The sequence below is a fragment of the Myotis daubentonii genome, chromosome X, assembly GCF_963259705.1.
Source record: "Myotis daubentonii chromosome X, mMyoDau2.1, whole genome shotgun sequence".
NCBI lineage: Eukaryota > Metazoa > Chordata > Mammalia > Chiroptera > Vespertilionidae > Myotis > Myotis daubentonii.
The window spans coordinates 87,637,994-87,652,203 of record NC_081861.1 but is presented as its reverse complement, the minus strand read 5'-3'; the positions used below and the strand labels follow the sequence as shown (position 1 = coordinate 87,652,203).

General features: G+C 44.6%; 1 protein-coding gene across 4 annotated transcripts in view; it reads right to left on the bottom strand.

Moving 5' to 3' along the window:
• HDAC8 (histone deacetylase 8) overlaps positions 1-14,210 on the bottom strand; it is a 410,969-nt gene that overhangs the window by 22,142 nt on the left and 374,617 nt on the right. The window contains exons 10-11 of one of the 4 annotated variants that reach the window (XM_059680411.1): positions 7,877-7,982; positions 3,374-3,619 (exon numbers count right to left, since the gene is read on the bottom strand). In XM_059680411.1, the coding sequence (XP_059536394.1) occupies positions 3,591-3,619; positions 7,877-7,982 (135 nt within the window). In that variant the 3' untranslated portion in view covers positions 3,374-3,590. Of the gene's footprint in view, positions 1-3,373; positions 3,620-6,446; positions 6,500-6,743; positions 6,785-7,876; positions 7,983-14,210 lie in introns of those variants that run through there. The other 3 variants (XM_059680410.1, XM_059680412.1, XM_059680413.1) reach the window with 3 other exon arrangements.

Here is a 14,210-nt window from a genome sequence, read left to right as displayed (position 1 = left end):
TGCCCTTGACTGCAGGCCGATGCTCTAACCACTGAGAACACCAGCCAGGGATAAACATTTCTTTTTAACTGGCTGCCAGAAATTCTTCCATGTAGATGTACCAAGACTTGTATCATAGCTCAAATTCAACGTATCAAAACAGAACACATCAAATATATGTTTCTGTAAAACTAACCCCCTCCCCCAACAGCTCCCCATTCCAGTTGGTAGCCAGGCTGGAAAACTCAGAGTCATCTGTACTTCTGTTCTCCTTGACCTACCTCCAAGTACTATTGATACTCTCTTCCTAACAGCTCTCAGCCATTCAGGAGGAATACGACAGGAGATGTCTACGGCAACCGTTCTAGTTCAGAACCTTGGAATACCACCCTGATCCATCCAAATATCACTGCATTAAGTCATAACCAAATCCTAGAACCTAGAATGGCTCACACTTTCCTGTATTTGATATGGACTACTTGCCTGAAATTCAAGGGAAACTGCAATCTGTCCCTGATCCCCACCTATCTGAGTTTCCCTTGCTTATGAGCACTTCCTCAGGCCTATCTAAATCCTCTAGCCTCTGAAAGCAGTCTCTCTAAAGTCGTACTTCCCCATTTCTTCTACATAGTGTCAGCCATTATATCTTCATCTATACTCAGCTGTTTATCAGATGCATGGATATTTCCCATGCCACCAAGCACATGAGAAATGCCAAAAATATTTATTGATTGATTTAGCTAGACTTTCAAGTGGAGACACAATAATACTTATTAGAATTAACCTGGTTCAGAATCTCACTTTGGGAGAGATTGCAGGGTGGGAAAAGTTTACTAAGGGGCAATTGAAAAAAGCAGACAGGAGCTGAAACCGGTTTGGCTCAGTGGATGGAGCGTCGGCCTGCGGACTGAGGGGTCCCAGGTTCGATTCCGGTCAGGGGCATGTTCCTGGGTTGCGGGCACATCCCCAGTGGGAGATGTGCAGGAGGCAGCTGGTCGATGTTTCTCTCTCATCGATGTTTCTGACTCTCTATCTCTCTTCCTTCCTCTCTGTGGAGAATCGATGAAATATATATATATAAAATCAATAAAATATATTTAAAAAAGCAGACAGGAGATAATGAATAGACTTCACTGAGCAATACTGCTAAAGAGAGGAGGTGCATCAGGCCTGGAATCAAATTCTGAGGTCACCACTTACCTGTTATGTGACTATGGGTAAGTTATACTATGTCTTCAGATATGAGTTTCCTACCTCATAAGGTAATTGTGAGGATTAAATGAGATCATGTATGTAAAGAATCCAGCACATGGTGTTGTACAGTAGGCTTTGAATAAGGGCAGTTCCCACCTCATGAATTTAGGTAGATATTTCAAGTCTTCATAAGTAACCTTCCAAATGTTTTCATGGTTTGTTAAAAGCTACTAAGTTACTATGTTAGGTAGCAGGCTTTATTTTTATTTTAGAATTTATAAAATTTTCATCATGATATTTTTATTACTTATCTTTCTGCTTAACAACAAAAATAGCAACCACAACAAACCTTTCCAATTATTATACACTTTGGTAAAGTAAGAGAGGGACCTGGACAATGGGGAAGCACAGGTTGGTGGTAGGCTGGAAAGAACCATACCAGGCTGGAGAGGAATAAAGAAAGGACAGGGGACAGCAATGAGAGACAAGAAATGGACATCACAGAGATCCTCACCTGAAGTCATATAAATTGGCTCAAGCTATCCTCCACAATACTACTCCAAAGTTCTTCCAAAAGCTCTGAAGCAAATGGCCAGTTTGTCTTGGAACCAACCCTGTCTTTCAACTTATCCTCAAGGCTTCTCAGGAAGCAAGAGAAAGTAAGGAAGTGAGCCTAGTTTCCATGGTTTCGGGTACCACCAGACAGGAGTACTACCTCAAGCTTGGTGTTCCAGGAGGCCTTGGACATGCCTAGACCTGATGCCCCAATTGTTATTCCCTAGAAGAATGTCAATCCCAGACTTCATTCTGCAGAGGAGGTGCTGGTTGCACCCGGCACAATGTTCTCCAGAGAACATTACTGATAGATGCACGAAGGGTCTCATCTTGAGGCTGGGGGATTATAAATAGCCGACGGGCTGGTGATCACAGCACTTTTCAGGCAGCAGGAGCTGTGTGGGTTGGCTTCTTCCACCTTTTTTCCTTCTCTATTATTTCTCTACTAGGAGCCCAGTGCATGAATTCTTGCACCTTGAAAGGAACTGTGGGCCACGAGGCTGCGGTGGGCACAGGGGCAGGTCTCAGCCCATCCTCCGCACCCCCGCCCAGCCCCTCCCACAGCAGCCCCTGGTCCCCTGTCTGCCTGCAGCCCCACTCCTGCCACCACTGCTCCCTCCCAAGCTCGCACTCACTGACTGCGCAGAGCGATTGGGGTCAGCGCCAGTGGCAGGTGTGAGTGGGGCCAGCGCCGTCAGTGGTGCAAGAGGTGGCTGCTGCCCTGATCGCCCCTCAGGAGCAGGGGGAAGTGGAGAAGCCCTCAGGAGTGATTGGGGCCGGAAGCTGCTGCTTGCACCCACTGATAGTGCCAAGCGATTGGGACGGGCAATGGACACCGGCAGCGGGTGTGAGCAGGGCCAGCAATGGCAGTGGGTGTGAGCGGCAGCTCTGATGCCGGCAGCGGGTGCGAGCAGGGTTGTAGCTGGCAGTGGGTGTGAGAGGTGGCTGCTGGACCCATTCACCCCTCAGGAGCAGAGGGAGGTGGAGAAGCCCTGAGGGGTGATTGGGGATGGCAACCGTCACTCACACCCACTGATGGCGCTGGGCACCTGCAGCGGGTGTGAGCGGCAGCTCCAGAACCGGCAGTGGGTGCAAGCAGGGCTAGCACCAGCAGCAGGTGCAAGTGCCGGGCGGGACCTTAGCATGTGGGAGCAAAGAATTTTCAGTAACCACCAGAGGCTCGCCCTGATGACAGTGACCAGTGCCCAGCCTTGGTCTGGCAGCCCTGCTCACCTGCTCCACCATCCCACTGCGGCCAATGCCCACCATGTTCTGTGCTTTGCCGCCTACTGCTGATGCCCGGCATGTTCTGCGTGTGCCCCCTGGTAGTCAGCATACATCATAGCGACTGGTTGTTCGGTTGTTCTTCTGTCCAGTCTATTTGCATATTAGCTTTTTATTATATAGGATTAAGCTAAAAAATGAGCTGGAAGGTTCAATTATAATATGGTGGGATGATGAGGGCATGGCAGGGCTGGGGGGTTAGGGAGGGCTCAAAGTCCTAGACCAGGGGCCAGGATTTCAAGTGTTACCCATGGCTATCTTCCTCCCATTTCCAGGAGACATCAGATTTCAGGTGCTATGGATTAGCCACATGGGAGGAGCCAGGTGTGCAGTGCATGGTGGGAAAGATTTATTAGGGGTGATTAGAAAAAGCAGATGGAGGATGATGAGAAGACTTGACAGGGTAAAGACAGGAAGGGCATTGGAAAAGCCACACAGCCTGACTTCAAAGCTCTAATTCAGACAGTCTTGGGTTCCAATGTTCGTTCCATCACCTATTAGTACAGTGTGTGGCACATAAGAGGTGCTTAGTAATTACTTGCTGAATGAATGAATAATGGTGACCTTGACCAGCTCACTTATTCTCTCTGAGCCTCAGTTTCCTCATCTGTAAGATAAATAGTAGCTATTACTTTTATTATTTCGCCTGTATTGTGTCTCCCCACACCTGTATTAGCTTGCTGGCCCATCTTCCCAACCCTGCACTGGAGAGGCTGCCATACTAAGTAAGCCTCCTTCATTAAGTGTCAGAAAGGGCAGATGTGCACAAGGCCTTTTCTTTTGTCTTCTGTCCTCCCCCTGCTCATCATTACCTCCTGGCCCCATTTGTTTCCTTTTCTATCACAGGCAAACTTGGGGTACAGTCTGGGAACTCAGAGCAATTGTAGAAACCTTACAATTCCAACACATACACATGTACAACTCACCCAACCCTTCCCTGCCTCCACCTTCAGAAGGTTGGTCCTGGGCTGCAACATGAAGCTTTTTCCCCTCTAGGGATCTTTACTTGATTCAAATGTCATCAGCCACAGGGATTAGAAAACCTCTACCCCTGCATCCCCATGTAGAGCTACCCAGTAACTTGGGAAGCTAGCTGCCTCTGGAGATTGATCACATCATCACTGTTCCAACTATGGAAGATGCTCTGTGAGCCAACCCCTCTGGTGTATGCTAACCAGAGTAAAGGCAAACAAGTGTGAGCACATGAAGATGGTGCGAAGATGATTTCATAGTAGGGGTCATGAGCTAGGCTGAATGTTCCACTCTCTAACCAACACTTCCTGTGAGCAATGATATATATCCTTAAGATTCATTGGTACTAGAAGAGCAATTTGTGCGAGCAAAACATAGCTTTTCTCTGTATGAAGCTGAAAGCTTTAATTGACTTTCTCTATGATTTTATTTTTGTCTTTTATCGCTGTTGGATAGACTAATGGGCAGATAAGGTAAAGTCTAAATTTGCCAGTTCCTCCAGTCATCCTGTAGCATGTGGAATGCATCTCTATAAGATGAACCTTTTCAGATTTGATCTCCAATAGGTTAAAAATCACATCTTTTGTGCTTCTAAGGGATGTGGTGGGGAAGAGAAAAAACCCAAGCTCAGGGGCTGAACAAATTTAACTAGACAAGCTCTCCCATGGAGTGGAGCTTCACCCATTCACTCCCTCATCACCATCCCACCTCCTCAAGTGAATCTGTGCCTGCGTCCCCCCTTTGTTTCTAATGGGGAGAAAGGGAAGACAAGAACAGTGAGAAATGTCCAGCCTTGCCAAGGCTTTTATATGCAAGAATAAATGACAGTCTTGTAGGCAGGTTCAGAAAAATCTTTCAGAATGCAGAAAATTCAGCAGCCTTTCCACATTGACCATTGTCATGGCAACACACTATCTGATGACAGCATGCGTCACAAGACTGGAGGGGCACGGTCTCAGAACAGCAGGTTAGCCTGGCCATTTTTAGCAACATTTGGACTTCTTTGTAGCCTAATTTCTTCCAGGTTTAGCTGAATTTCTTTTCAGTTCTGGACTTCCATGGCTAGAACACAAGACCCTGACAGTATGCAAGGGATGGCTAAATGGAAAATGTGAAGATTCCTAGTATGTATAACCACTCTACTTGCTGTCTGCCCTCTCTGGATCCTCCCTGCCCACTCTCAGCCACTTAGTTTTTTTTCCTTCTCTTCATCAATTCTTTCCTATGCACAACAACTGTGACTCATTTACCAACTCGCACACTCTCATATTCTTGTTTTTCCTCATTTTAATGAACAGTATCCTAGAATATTAGGGTTAGAAGAAAACTTAACAATAATCTAGTACAATCACCCTCCCCCAATGCAAAAGCCCTTCTACTATTTGATTGGCAAAAGACTGTCCAGTCTGTATCTTGTAAGTCTCCAGTGATAGAAACCACATCCTTTTCTGGGCAGACAGTTACACGTTGGACATCTCTAATTGTAAGAAAATTATTCATTCTAATGAGTGAAAATCTGCTTTTTACAGTCCTCCGCTCTACCAACTGAGCTATCGAAGGGTAAATCTGCTTTTAAAAAAATAATATCTACCCATGGGTCCTAGCTCTGTGCTCTATGACCACATCAACTCTATCTACACCCTTTGCTCTGTGACAGCCTCTCACATATGAAATAGAGACCTCATGCCCCTAGGTCTTCTTTTCTCCAAAAGCCCAGCTCCTTTAACCAGACATCTTCGAGCCTGGAATCCAACTGACCTCCTGGAGCAAGCTCCTATTTGTCTAGGGCAGTGGTCGGCAAACTGCAGCTCACAAGCCACATGTGGCTCTTTGGCCCCTTGAGTGTGGCTCTTCCACAAAATACCGACTTCTACGCATGGGCCATGAAGTTTCAATCGCACTGTACATGTGCGCCCGCACGTGGTATTTTGTGGAAGAGCCACACTCAAGGGGCTAAAGAGCCGCATGTGGATCGCCAGCTGCAGTTTGCCGACCACTAGTCTAGGGTCTTTTAAAAGTGAGGCTTATAATATATCAGCATCTCTGGTAGCAGCATCTGTGAGCCACCTTGCCCTGGTGACTCACACTGAGCTCTGTGTTGAGTAAAATCCCTAACTCTCTTTCAGAGAAAATGATGCTAAACCTTGTCTTTCCAACTTGTATGTGTCCAGTTGCTTTTGAGAACCCATTTCCTGGTTCATACATTTTTTTCCCACTTTAATTTCATTGTGTTGCAATCAGAATATTGCTTTCACCTGTTAGGATTTTTAAAAAATATCTTGACTTCCCCATGTAACTTAATATGTCTTCTGTGATTTTCTTTTCTTTGTTTTTTTGTGTGTTTTTTTTTCTGTTTACCAACCCTCAAACTAGTTTTTTATCTAAAATATTTAAAAATGTATTCCTCTTTTGGGTTTCTTACCTTTTTCCTAGATTTCTTCCCTTTGAATTACCTTCCTTATGTTTTTTCTCACTTGTCATTTCCATTTCCTCAATAGCAAGATGTCACCATGCTCTGGAGATATGTTTTTGGGTACATGTGCAGGAAAGCATGAGGGCATACAGCTATCTGCACATACGTAAATGTTAGCAAGTAGCTGCAGAGGCTTGTTTAGTTTCTGTTTCTATTGCTTTGTATGTGCTCTACCAGGATTTAGAGCCTGGATGGGGGGGAAATGGCAAGGTTTGTTTGGGTACAGTCCCAAAGGAAACAGGAAATGTGTCCTGGGTCTGAGAGGGGCAGGAGGAAACTAGGGTGGGAGCACTAGTGTTAATTAGGGCTGCAACACAGTGAGAAGGACTAGAAAAGGGCCCGGAATAGAAGGATTTTATCAGTAAAGGCCTGAGAGGCTGGACAAAGGAGGAAGATTTGGTTAGGAAGTGAAGACCTGTGGGGTCAGTAGCCATTGAAAGGCCAGAGGGAGGTGGCTTGAAACTACAGCATCAGGGAAAGGCTGAGGGCTATCAGACATCTTAGAGAGGCTATAAGCATTGTTGTGAGCATAACCTTATGAGTCTGACTTATGAGTTTAGATTATTTTTTTTTAGCCAAAGGAGCCTGCGTATGCACTTGGCTATTGTCACCGACTGGGCTCTATTAGAGGATAGGGCCTTAATATAGCCCTGGGAAAAGACCCTAAGACACAATGTGTCCCCTGGCACAGAGTTCTTCCATGTTGGATTCTATTCTAATAAGGGACACAAAGTAGGAGAACTGGTTCTATCTTGATCATTATATGAATAAACATGGTGATTTCACTCTCTGGGATGGGCATTATGATACCCTAGTCTTCTCAATTCTGCTAATAATTAGAATCCAAAAAATATTCATGCACATGTACACATTTAAACAGGAAAATGGGTGCCAAAACTACTTTAAATATTGCAAAGTGAGTTGAGATGTGAAGCAACAGATGGGGTTGGGAGGAGCACACTAGTGGAAAGCTGAGGGCAACATCCCCAAACAGCTAGTGGATAGTGTGATCAAGAGGGCAATAACCTGATGACTGCCATTTCCCCTCTATTCAGAGGCCAGAATAACTGTAAGCCAGCCTTAGGGAAGGGGAGGATAGGACAACAGCCTCATCTCTAGTGCTCTGGGAGAGATTGGGAACCTCCAGGGCACACTTTAGAACTTGTTTTCCACTGGAGGTGCCTAAACCTGAACCTTTGGTGCCCCTGAAGGTGACATTAGCTGGCCAAATGACAATCCTGACCAGAGTGGCCAGTGTAGAATTGCAACTACAACTTAGCAGGCCAAGAAGAGGTTTCCCTTTCCAATCAGTGAAATTATTAGCCACCAAAAGACAAATGGTACTTGGGGAAGCCCCACTGATGGGCCACCACAAGCTGGGTGGAAAGAAGAGGACAGGACTCAAGGGGTAGTGCTCACCTTTGATGTAGTTGAGGATTTGCTGGACGCGGTGGGGTTCATTGCGGTCTGGCCGGCAGCTTGGCGTGATTTCCAGCACATAATCAGGACCATATGCTGTGAAAAACTGTAAGGAAAAGGGAAAGGCAAAAAAACAAACTAAACCACAGAAAACCTACAAACGAAACCACATACAAACAGTACAGTCAAAAGAAACCCAGCACTATTGACAAGGTGAGGGAATCCCAGGTGGGCGGGGCAAGATAATGCAGCAGGAAGCCCAGTCCTGGTGGTGCCATTCCCTTTGTTTAAAGCAGTGGTTCTCAACCTGTGGGTCGCAAGCAATGAAAATACATCCTGCGTATCAGATATTTACATTACGATTCATAACAGTAGCAAAATTACAGTTACGAAGTAGCAACGAAAATAATTTTATGGCTGGGGGTCACCACAGCATGAGGAACTGTATTAAAGGGTCGCGGCATTAGGAAGGTTGAGAACCACTGGTACTAAAGGCTCTAGTAACAGTCCACTGCTAAATTCTTTAGCTTGTTGTTCAAGGTTCTGTCTGCTCAGGTCTCAACTTTTCTCTCTAGCCTTAGCTCTTTCTGACTCCCCAGAGCTCCTCTCTAGCCACACTGGCCTGCTCTGAGCTCTCCCAAATCATACCACACTTTGTCCACTCTTAGGATCTTTGCCATTGATCTCTCCCAGGGCCTACAAAGACTCTTCCCCAATCCCTGCTGCCTGTAAAAAAAACCTCCCCATCTTTCCAGGTGCAGCTCAAATGTCACCTTTTTCACAAAGCTGTCCTTCATTCTCCATCAGTACCCAGAGCATTCTGTTAGTATCTCTCTTCTGGTTCTTGTTCAATGAACAGACAGTGCTTGCCTGCACATTACATGCAGGTCACTGTGCCAGCTGCTGTGGGGGCTATGAAGATGGGTGAGACCTCCTCTGGGTTCCTCTAGCTGGCACAATTTGGATAGAGATTTTTAACCAGCGACCTGATCTCTCCACACTGGATTATCAGCTTGAAGGCAGAGAGCACCTATGTCTTTTTCACTTCATTGGTTCTCACAGACCATGGCAGCTGCCTGTTAGTTCTGGCTGTCTTGAATTCCCTAACCCAGGAATGTCAAGCAAGCCTAGTTTCTCTACTTCAGTTTTTCTTCTCTGTAGTAGAGTTTATTTGTTATTAAATTCGGGGAATCAAAATAGAGGTTTTTGGATTCTATTTCTAGCTCACTAGATGACTCCTTTGACCTTTGGTAAGTCACAATATCTGATTCAGCTTCTCTATTAAGGCCCGCTTGGGGAAAACACTCAACGACAAAGGGAATCATTCAATTGGGGTAAGTATTTGAATGGGAAATATGCAAAGCTGCTATTTCTGTTTAGTTTTTAACAGAAATAGTATTTGTGCACACTCTCTGGAGAGAGAGCATATGGTCCTTAACATTATGTGCTTTCAATAGTGATATTGTTAGGCAGTAAGTAAGCCAGGGAAATTCAAATTCCACAGAAAAAAATGGTACAGAGGGCATAAAAAAAAGAGATCTTGATGTGTGTCATGAATTTGATGTCATTCAAAAAGTCTCTAAAAATAATCTAGAGTATTGCCATTGCCACCAAATTATCCTTGTTAAGAGTCTGGATGTACATCTGGCACTGTGGGAGAGGCTGTGAACAATCCCTAGGGATTCTAATAGTGTCTTTGTGGAATCCATGAGAGCAATTTGATGGGGAGATGGCTTTTGCATATTCATTACAGACAACTCTACACATTTAAATTAAAAGAAAATGTCCAAGACTTATAATGTGCCAATGCTTATAATTCCTTTTTGTGTTTTTGGTCTGACCAGAATGAAGAGAGGGACCTAGTTTCCTGCTCCTGGAGTTATTACTCTCTGATGCCTAAAGCTCTGAATTCTAGAGATAGAAGAGGCCTTGAATAGAGATCGTCTCTACCAAACCCATATATGAAACAGATAGGAGGGGTTACCTTGTGGCACATCCTGAAACTACCCCCTCCCATTATGATCAAGGAAACTTGAGAGGTTTGGCCCTCTCTCCTTAGGTGGCCTCTCCTCCTCCAGAGGGTGTCAAGTAGTACACTCATTTCATGGGTATGGAAATATGGGTTTAGAGAGAGCAATAGCAGAAAGGCAGCTGCAGTGAAGCAGCTGCTCTGGGAAACCCAAAGCCCTGGCATCAAGGTACTATGAAAATTAGAGGCAAGGGGCCTTGCTGAGGTATAGGAGAAGGGAACCGCGCTTCTATCTAGGAAAGGAGCACTGCTGATCCTGTCTACAAGACATGTGGTGAGCTGTCTGGTTAGGGCTGAGTGTTTGGAATAATATGTCCTCATTGTGAGTATAGGTTACATGGTTGCCTGCACTCTCCTACTTTAGTCTCCTGTTTGACTAAGAGCCAAGTGTTACAAGATGGTCAGCTGGGACCAGAACTGCCATGTAACAGAACTGACCTTTCCTGGGATTGAACCTCTTGTCCTGGTTGCATTAGCACTTGGTTTTAACTAACCAGTAAATATCCCATTCTTTGCTGAAGTAGGCTGGCTTTAGGCAATAACCAAGCCTGGCTTCTTAAATATCTCCCCACCTTTGACAATCAAATATCATTCCCAGGTTTGCTTATTTGCACTATTCTTAGGCTAGGGGTCATGGATGATTTAAGAAAGTTCCTGTTTTGTGATCCTGTTCCACATGTCAGTTGGCTGGTCCCAGCCTTGGAAGGCTCTACTTGGGGCTGTAGGAAGCGATAAGTACTGGGGAGGCAAAGGTGGTGTCCTGTCCCCCTCCTGGCTTTCTCATGGCATTTTTCTGTTTCTGCATTATACTATGCTTTTATTTTTGCACTTGTTATAATTCTTTTCTATTGGATTATGAACTCTGCAAAGGCAGAACCTTCATCACAGTCTCTTTGCATAGCATGTAGACTTGAACTCAAGTCATTAACATTTCTCTTTAAACTTTTATTTTAAAACTAGAGGCCTGGTGTGCGAATTCATGCACGGGTGGGGTCTGGCCGGCCTGACCCAATGGGGGCTCATCAGGATAGGCTGGCGGGGGGAGGGGCTCTGGGCGGTTGGCTGGCTGGCCCCACCCCCGATCAGGGTTCTGGGGGCTGATTGGGGTCTGGGCCAGCCAGGGGGAGGGGCTGATCAGTGCCTGGATCAGGCCAGTTGGCTGCCGCAGGGTGCGTCATAGCCACTGGTCATTCTGGCCGTTCTGGTCATTCTGCCATTCCAGTCGCTGGGCTTTTATATATATAGATCATGTTAAATTAAATTAATTCATAAAAGGTTTAACTGATTGTTGAGTTAATTCTGTGGAATAATGAAAAGAGCCAACTTATAGCATTAACAGCTTTTCTAGACTATTGAGGTAGACTGATGAAATGGAAAGAGTCCTGGTTTTAGAGTCCAGCCAGAGCTGTATTTTTGTATCCAGATTTAGGTGTGTGCCTCAGGAGAGTTGCTTAATATCTGTTTTGTCATTGCTACCAGAGAGATAAGTGCTGATCTGGCTAGGCTGTTAGGAATCACAGATAATATACACTTAGTAGGATTTCAGTAATGTAAATTCCCTTCTCCTGGGGCAAGAAGCTCTTGCCTAACTGGTGCCTCACATATACCCTGGGGGATGTTGGGCCAAGCACTTGGAGCTATGATGAAGAAGAGTCTGTTCCTCCTGCCAGACAAAACCCAGTAGCCCCAGAGTCTTCCCCACTTGTTTAAACCATTAGCTTTGCTTAGGGCCTGTTGAGAAACTGGCTTCTTTAACAGTTTCCTGCCCTATGCTCCTGCCACTTGTTATTTACTGGAGAGGTGGAAAGGAAATCTGATCACATAAGGTAAAAGAGATGTTAGGGTGCAGAAATTTGGGGTGCACTAGAAATAGCTTGAGGCCTCACCCTGAAACTGCCCTCCAGCCCTTAAGAGGAAAGGGAATGGGCAAGCAGCAATCCCATTTCCAGACAGGTAGAGTAGGATGAAAGAGGTCAGTGGCCTTCCAGTGAAAACACTGGCTATGATCTCAGTAAAGTAAGAAGGGAGTTGCTAGCCCTTCTCCATCTAATCCCCCCTTCCCTCAGCACTCCTTTTGCTTTCTGGGTTTCAGTTTATACATGATTGAGGGGAACATGGCAGTGGGAAGGGTGTAAATGGAAAGTATGAGGTTTGGCAGAGGGATGAGAGTTGAAGATAATGGCTACTTTAGGGTATTCAGTCCCTTCTTGACCCCAAAGTCAATGAATAAAGTAATGAAAATTGCTCAGTTTAGCCCAGTTCAACACACGTTTCTTGCTCACTCCTCTCCAGCTCTTGCTCACACAATGCTAACAGCATACACTTAGATATTTGGACAAAGATACTCAAGCCTTATGGTTGCTGTTATTGCTTCATAATCTTATTTGGTCATAGGAAACCAAACCACAAACCTGGATCAGCCAATCCTTTTATCCTCTCTTTAACATGTATTCAGTACCTACTATGTAACTGACTACGTTAGTCATCAGGGTACAAAGATGGTAAGATATGTTTAGTAGGAAGGATTATTAGAGAATAGTGTGATAAGAGGTATAATAATAATCATACTAAAGAAAAAAGTAAAAACAGTTAACATTTATTAAAGGCTTATTATGTGTCAGGCACCTAAAGTATCTCAGAACTTTTAATGGATTGACTAACTTAATTTTCACAACCAACTCTTATAGAAGTATTATAATTATTTCCATTTTAAGATGAGGATCTGAAGCACCAATCAGATAACTTGACAGAAGTAATACAGCTAGCATATGTGGAGCTGAGTTTTGAACCCAAGTCATTATGGAGGTCTACAGCAGCCTCTAAACTATCTCAGAGGAAGTGACTATGTAGGTGTATGGTGGGTGGGAGGCAGGCATTCCCAAAAGAGCCTGGGCAAAGGCAGGGAGTGTAGAATAGAACAGCACATTTAAGGCACTGAAATTAATTTGGTATGGCTCAAAGGTAGAACATCAGAAGAATTAGGACATAAGGCTGGTGAGGCAGGCATGAGTTTCACGGTACGTGCTGCCTGCTCCCCACACTAAGTAAGGCATCTGGCTTTATCCCACACTAGAAGGTCCACGAGGGCAGAACATTGTTTTGCTCTCTGCTGTATTGTCAGTTTTTTTTTCCGATTTCTCTTCCTCAGTTAATTTTTTTTTTATTGCTTAAAGTATTACAAAGGGTATTACATATGTGTCCATTTTTCCCCCCCGCCCTAGACAGTCCCCTAGCCTCCCCTACCCCCCAGTGTCTTATGCCCATTGGTTATGCTTATATGCATGCATACAAGTCCTTTAGTTGATCTCTTACCCCCCTATCTCCTGCCCCCCAACCCTCCCCGGCCTTCCCGCTGCAGTTTGACAATCTGTTTGAGGCAGCTCTGCCTCTGTATCTATTATTGTTCAAAAGTTTATAATGGTCTCTATTATCCATGAATGAGTGAGATCATGTGGTATTTTTCCTTCATTGACTGGCTTATTTCACTTAGCATAATGCTCTCCAGTTCCATCCATGACGTTGCAAATGGTAAGAGTTCCTTCCTTTTTAGAGCAGCATAGTATTCCATCGTGTAGATGTACCACAGTTTTCTAATCCATTCATCTATTGATGGACACTTAGGCTGTTTCCAGATCTTAGCTATGGTGAATTGTGCTGCTATGAACATAGGGGTGCATATGTCCTTTCTGATTGGTATTTCTGGTTTCTTGGGATATATTCCTAAAAGTGGAATCACAGGGTCAAATGGGAGTTCCATTTTCAGTTTTTTAAGGAAACTCCATACTGTCTTCCATAGTGGCTGCACCAGTCTGCATTCCCACCAGCACTGCACAAGTGTTCCTTTTTCTCCACATCCTCTCCAGCACTTGTCATTTGATGATTTGCTGATGATAGCCAGTCTGGCAGGTGTGAGATGGTACCTCATTGTTGTTTTGATTTGCATCTCTCGGATGATTAGTGACTTTGAGCATGTTTTCATGTCTCTTGGCTTTCTGGATGTCCTCTTTTGAAAGGTGTCTATTTAGGTCCTTTGCCCATTTTTTGATTGGATCGTTTATCTTCCTTTTGTTAAGTTGTATGAGTTCCCTATAAATTTTGGAGATTAGGCCCTTATCAGATATGACATTGGGAAATATGTTTTCCCACACAATGGGTTTTCTCGTTGTTTTGTTGATGGTTTCTTTTGCTGTGCACAAGCTTTTTATTTTGATGTAGTCCCATTTGTTCATTTTCTCTTTAGTTTCAAGTGCCCTAGGAGCTATATCAGTGAAGAAATTGCTTTGGCATATGTCTGAGATTTTGTTG